This window comes from Morus notabilis, unplaced genomic scaffold (assembly GCF_000414095.1).
Source record: "Morus notabilis unplaced genomic scaffold, ASM41409v2 Scaffold1649, whole genome shotgun sequence".
Classification (NCBI taxonomy): domain Eukaryota; kingdom Viridiplantae; phylum Streptophyta; class Magnoliopsida; order Rosales; family Moraceae; genus Morus; species Morus notabilis.
The window spans coordinates 144,219-151,159 of record NW_010356696.1 but is presented as its reverse complement, the minus strand read 5'-3'; the positions used below and the strand labels follow the sequence as shown (position 1 = coordinate 151,159).

The 6,941-nt window shown below is 33.6% G+C and overlaps 1 protein-coding gene across 1 annotated transcript; it reads right to left on the bottom strand.

Moving 5' to 3' along the window:
• Window positions 1–4,369: 4,369 nt before the first annotated feature.
• LOC21389192 (probable membrane-associated kinase regulator 4) lies at window positions 4,370–5,807 on the bottom strand. Its single transcript, XM_010088466.2, has 2 exons — window positions 4,626–5,807; window positions 4,370–4,520 (listed from the first exon to the last, which is right to left on the bottom strand). Exons 1-2 carry the CDS (start codon window positions 5,686–5,688, stop codon window positions 4,516–4,518), a joined length of 1,068 nt encoding a protein of 355 aa, XP_010086768.2. The 5' UTR covers window positions 5,689–5,807; the 3' UTR covers window positions 4,370–4,515.
• Between the last annotated feature and the right edge of the window lie 1,134 nt (window positions 5,808–6,941).

The following is a 6,941-nucleotide window of genomic DNA, read 5'->3' as shown; positions in this document are numbered from 1 at the left end:
TACATTTCAAACTTTACTAAAACATAAAAAAAGGATTTAGAGTTATACCCTTTGAAAAAATGCTTGTCTAGACTCCTCCTAGACCCTTTGGTCTCCTTCTTCTTCTTCTATGGTTTGTAGTGGCTCAAGATTGGGGGAGTAGGAGAAAATATTTGAGAAAGAGTGGAGGAGTATGGTATGGCCGGATTTTGAGGGGGAGAGAAAAGCTAGGGAAAAAAATGAGGCTTATCCTATGGTGGTTCCTTTTATAGGCACTTGGAAATTATTTTTTTTTAACACCACATCAACTCTCTCAATCAACCAAATTTTGGTTCAATTTCCCCCAATCTTGGCCGGTTATGGAAGGAGAAAAGGAGAAGCCAAAATTGCCATTAATTCCCCTTCAACCACTACCATCCCATCACCTTAACTTGTAGCCTTCTAACATACTCAACATATAACCAAAATTTTTGGATATAACTTCCTAAGGATGGCCGGCCAAGTGAAGAGAAAAAGGAGAAAAAAACTAATCATTAGTCCTATTCACCTCTCTCATCACATCTCATCAAATCACACACACTAACCTACACCTTGTACTTTTGTCCATTCCCTTAACTTACTCATTAAAACTGTCCAAAATTATACTGACAGTTATTTTCTCTTGTATACGGGTTCTGGATGCTAGGTTGTACTGTGCTGGGAGATTCTTAAAATTAAGATTCTCTAACTGTATCTATACTGGAAATTCTTCCGTTTTAAAGTACGGTGAGAATTTATCGATCGAATTTACTTGATCGGAAAAAATGTGAACTTAACGTGAAATCTGCTACAGAATTTAGGAATGCAGATGTTAATTCCATAAATCCTTCAATCACAAAATGTACATAGTATAATGATTTTCCAGGAAAATCCTTGACTCAAATACATGAATTACATTATTAAAATTCTGAGATTTTCTTAGTCACTACAAATATAAGTCTAATCAATCCCAAACACATTGTTTTTAAATTTCTTATTTTATATTTCACTTAGAATCCCTGTATTTCAAGCCCATCATCTGCTGGAACCTACCAAAAGGGATTGAATTAAAAAAAAATGAAAAGAAAAAAAAAAGAAAAATTGTTTTCTTCTCTTTTGGACTCTAATTTTTGTATCAATATGGTAGGGAAAAACAAGTTGCCAATAGAGGACGACTCTTTATAAAACAAAATACCACTTGATCTTCTCCCATGGAGTCTCGTTTTTGTATCTGCATATATGGTGGGGGAGAAAGAGTAGCTAAAAGAGGGTACTTTTGAAGGAAAAAGATTTATTCTCTTCTTTGTGGATTCTGGAGTTTAAATATCAATTATATGGTGGGGAAAAAAGAGTTTTGCTTAGTTGTGTGTACTTTTTGTATGCTGCCAATTCATCTCCAAAAGATTCTACTAGTTGGTACTCCAAATTATTGTATATATAAACATTAAGTCTCAAATATCTTGCAGACATGTTTTGCTTAGTCGAATGTTGTGTCCAAATCAAAGCGAGAGACAAATAGAAAGGGCTTAATTGTTCTTTGTCTTCTTTTTCAAAGATTTACCTTAAATCTCTGTAATGGCAAGTTGGCCTAAATAGTACATCACTGATTTTTTTTTGAAAAGGAGAAGATAAATTTGGTTGATGCAGTATATTCTCCTCAATAATACTATGATGCAGCGTGATCCAGCTACCTCAACACTGTTATTTTTCAGCAAATTTAGATATTTTTAAGATGTGTTATTATTAGTTATTTATTTTTCAAATTAAATTTGATTTGAAATTTAAGGTCCCGTTCATTTCACCGATCCGAGTTTAGAATTCGAGTTTTGCTACAGTAATGGCCCGTTCGGTTCGTTAATTCTAGTTTTTAATTCGAGTTGAGATGTGATATTGTGTGAGAGCTTTTTACTGTAGCAAAAAAGTTAGATGTGACTATTTCTGAGAGATTTTTACTGTACTAAAACTCGAATTCTAAACTCGAATCAGCGAAAAGAACGGGGCCTTAAACTCTCATAAACAATCACATCTAACTTTTTTACTACAGTAATAAACTCTCACATAAAGTCACATCTCAACTCGTTAAAAACACGAATCAACGAACTAAACGGGCCCAAGATTGTATTTGATTTCGAACTTAGTGTAGGATTGAGTTTTCTATAATTTGAACTCCAATTTTAGATAGGGCAAATTTTAATCCTCTTAAGGGTCATTAGTTGTACTTTTATTTTCAGATGATGATTAATTAAAAACCAGAGAATTCTTTTTTAAATTTGCTCGCTCTTCGTTTTCTCTAAAATTCGAATTAATTACTTGTGTTTGTTTTCCATTGTCCCGCTACATTATACTACCATATTGCCTAGCAGCTTCGAAGCTGCATGGCTTGAACAAACTTTTAGTGTGTTTGCATAATCCGGTGTTAATTACGTTGTATGCTACTTCTTGAGAGTTGAATTTTAAACATACCACTTTTGTGTAAAAATTAGGCTTAAGTTTTTCACAAAAGTGTCATGTTTGAAATTTAATTCTACAAAAGTGGCATTCCTCTAATTCACCCTAAAATCCATATGGTCTGTTTCTATTACTTGTATCATTAGTTTAATCTATAGGTAACATATAAATTATTTCTCAGAAAATTGAAAAAAAATTAATATTTAGAGATCACAAACTTGCACACACTATCTACCCGGATATTTCTTCTTTCACTTGGTGCCGTTTTAACAGCACAATTCCTGAGAATAATTATAATTATTTATTTGTTTACTTTTGGCGTAGTTTGTTGTAGTGTTAATTCAGTTTTATGTCACATATAAAAATTTGAAATCTTATTGATAGATTTTATATAATGATAGTAATAAGAATGTTTATTTTAGATATAATACAAATATTATAGTATTCTAGCCGAAAAATCTAATAACAAAAATAATGTTCACACAATATGCTGTGGATGCTCTGTAGAGACCGGCAGAGACACCTTGTGATCACAATTATTATCAGTACTGTTATAGACTACAATGCAATAATATTAATGTAAATACGTATCTGTATACACATAAAAATTTGAGATTTTCTCTCCTTTTTCTCAGTCAAAAAAGTATATAAAACTGAGATACTCTTTTCTTTTATTATTAGCTTTTAAGGCTCGTGTATTAACCTGCGGAAAACAACAAAGGAAAAGCAACAACTTAGATACAAAACTTAAATTGCAGTGAACGGATCTGAGAAATCATGATGCTTCTTTTGAACAAAGTACCTTGGCTCCTTAGTGGATGAAGATTGAATTTCTACTGTAAGACTTGAAATAAAAATAAATAAACTATCGGTAAATTTATGTGTCTGTTTTTAACCGTCAAATTTATATAAAAAAAAATTATATATTATGCATACTTTATTTTTAAAATTTTAATGTGATTTTCACTATTGGATTCAACAAAACGTATACTATCTATAGGACACATCTTTTTTTTTCTTTTTTTTTTTTGTGGATGAACTAGTTTAACTTTTCAACTTTTTCACAAGGGAAAGGATTTCATCTAAAAGCCCTTTTCAGCTTTACTTTTCAACAAGATCAGAAGATAAAAAATGGATTCTATTCCACACTTTTATGCAAAGTCACATAGAGTAACACTCACAGTTCTTTTTGAAAAATGGACTGCAGCTGATAAAGCCTGATAGATATTGAGAATCTGTCTCAGGGTAAAAACAACATATAAGAGATTGGAAAAAGACCCAGTTTTTTTACAGCCTGAGCGGTAGAGAAAAAAAGGGGTTGTGGTAACTTTTACTGAAAAGTTTTTCATCATTTTGGTGCAAGGGAACTGAAACATTTTTCACTCTGCTGTTAAATTTTCTGTACTCAGTTTTTTGTCTATCCCTGTAGGAGAATTTTATGGTAGTATCCTGTTTTACCTTACAGATTTAGAATATTAAATCACATTTTTATCGCGTTAAACTTATAAAAATATACAAATTTAACTGAACTTGATGAGATCGGTTCAAAATTAAACAGTATTGATAGAAGTATTCTTTTACCCCAGCACAGAATTTTCCCTCCATCAGATGTACTCTTCAACAAAAAGTGGCTCATGTGACAAACATTTATGCGTATTCCACTGGGGAATAAGCTATGGATTAAAGCCAAAAAGTATTTAGTAAAGATACACATAACTATAGAACAGCAAAGTACAAAGAAAGTCAAGAGGAAGTGGGGCTTTTTCTGAAGACTATTGATTTGAACTGATTACCATTAACATCTTCATGATCACCAATCATTTTGTGGCTCTCAAAATTTTTTTTTTTTTCTTGGCTATTTTGTCTAATCTAGCATTATTAGAAAAAAAAAAAAAAAAAAAAAAAAAAAAAAAAAAAAAAAAAAAAAACATGACAATGCCTTAGAATCAACAGCAACACACATGACTGCATTATCTGAACTGGGGTTCCATCAAAATGTCCCTCTCTGTCTGTCTCTCTTATCCACAACTTTCATCACCAATTTGATGCTGACTTAACATTGGTTTGCCATTAAACTGCAATTCTTGAAGCATCAGAAACATTAGACAAACTATTAAAAACCCCATCCTGGAAATTTGTTGACTTTCTTGCACTGTGGAACTGCTGAGAAGACAGCTTACAATGAGCTATTGCTCCTTCAATGGAGCTCTCAAGCTCCGAGCTTGCACTGCTACTTCTCTTCAGAAGATTGAAATGATCACAGCAACCGCCATTCGAGCTTAAGGAAAAAGACGATGAGGACGAAGAGGACGCAGACGATGATGTGGAAGTACTAGTAGACAGCAAGGATGATTTGGAGTTTGCGCCAGAAGAAATGTGCCTTTGAATCACCCCAGAAAAGGATTTCCTGTGTTGACTGCTATTGATCATTATCTCATTCTCTATGCTCTTCACGAGAGTGGTTGAAATGATCTGGTGGTATTTTCCTGCATTTTCTCTCATTTTCCCAAAAGGGTTCCTCTTGGAATCTGCATTGGTGTTGAATTGATCATTGCATGTTGGCTTAAGAATATTGTTCTTATTATCAGAAACATTACAAGAAGACTTGTTGAAAAGAGACTTGAGATATGCCCTTGAGGCCTTGAGCTTTCTCCCAATAGAAAACGGCTTCATCAGCTTGGTTGACCATGACTTTTTTGATTGCCCACCAATGAAAACTCTCACTTCAGTTGACCATTGGGAGAAAACCTCATCTGGATTTAGCTCACAGCTGACTCTACAAGACTCTGAGGGTGAAATATTGCTAGACTCCAATGGGGTGTTTGTTGTGTTGGTACAAGGAGCTGTGAAGGAACTTCTATGCATATTAAAAGGAATCGTAAATGTTTCTTCTTCTTCTTCTTCGTCCAAATCTTCTTCTTCTTCTTCTTGATCTTGGTTTGAATTAGTAGAAGTTTTATTGGAGTTTTGGAGAATGTTTTGGACCATTTGTAAGCGAGGAGGGAGGTGAAGAGGGAGAAGTTTTCCTTTGTAGAAAAGCTCATCAGCTGGGAAAGTTGAAGTTTCTTTGTCTTGGTTTGGGACTGAAGACATTTGGAACTCAAATTCTTTGGTGGTATTAGCACTATTTGGTGGAGAGCTAATAGAAGAATAGGGAAAGAAGTTTGAGGAAGAAGAAGAGCTAATTTCCATGTCTATGTATTCATCATCTATTTGGTGTGAAGCTTGAGTAGTAGTGGCCATCTCATATGACCAACTCTTACTTCTCTCTCTCTCTCCTCTCTCTAGTTTCTCTAAGTGCGTATGTGTGTTTGTGTGCTAAAAGATGCTTATGGGGAGAAGAGCTAGGGGAAGGAAGAGGGCAGAGCATCCTTTAAAGTGAAGACGTTGCCAAGTTAGAATATATAATGTAAAAATTAAAATAAATAAATAAATAATAAATTCAAAAGGAATTAGTCAGATTTTTTTTTTCTTTTCAGTAATTTTAATATATCTCTCTTGTGAATGCTTCCAAGGACTACAATGCAGAAATAATTTCATTTTGAACTTTGTTTTTCCGCGCAGAGCAAAATCACTTATAAATGGTCATTACCCCAATTCTTTCATTTTAAATTTTTAATCAAAGTCTAGTCAGGTCCATTACCTTATTTGTCTTTGTTTGGCTATCCATTACAGTAATGATAAACATTGTGAACATCATTAATATAAATGTATAAAAGTTATGTGTTCTTTTCTTTTAATGAACTTGAGGATAGGGGGATTAATTTGAATTGGACGTCTCGCGATGTAATTAGATGAGGATTTATCGTTAGGCTGTGCTCGCAACCATCATGTGAGTTTCATTTTGTTCTGTATTACCACAATATAAGTATTTACTTTCATTAAACTTTATGGAAAAAATCTCATGATGAGTGACATTTAATTACTGCAATGACAGCTTCTTCTGTACCATGTTCATATCCTTAAGGAACTAATATTGATAGAATTAGCTTGAAAAAGAAACCTCTATTAATTAGTCCACTTTTAAGTGGTCTACAAAATTCCCATTAGAGAAAGATACCACTTTCCAACAGTTGCATTATAGTTCACAAGTGTTTTGTGTGATGTGATACTAATAAACAAGTACAAGTTTTGATATTGGTAATACTCTCGAGGGTAATCGTTTTCACTGAGCCCGTTTGGTTGGAGGATTCGTTATCTAATTCGAATCATGGTTCATGGTTCGTTATAGTATTTTCTCTCACAAAAAATACACGTAAATCAAAAATAGTTCTAATCTTATGGTTCTAATCCATGAACCAAACGGGCTCTAAATCTCTTAAACCAACCAAATTCCGACAAGTAAGAAGCTTAAGGTGGGGGTAGAAGCATGATATCAGATTGTGTACAATGCATGGTACTGTAGAGTTAGTGGGTGACATTGCTGAAGCAACTCATGGATGTCCCCACTTTTTGTAAATACCTTGAACATGGGTGAGAATCTCCCACCCCAAGAT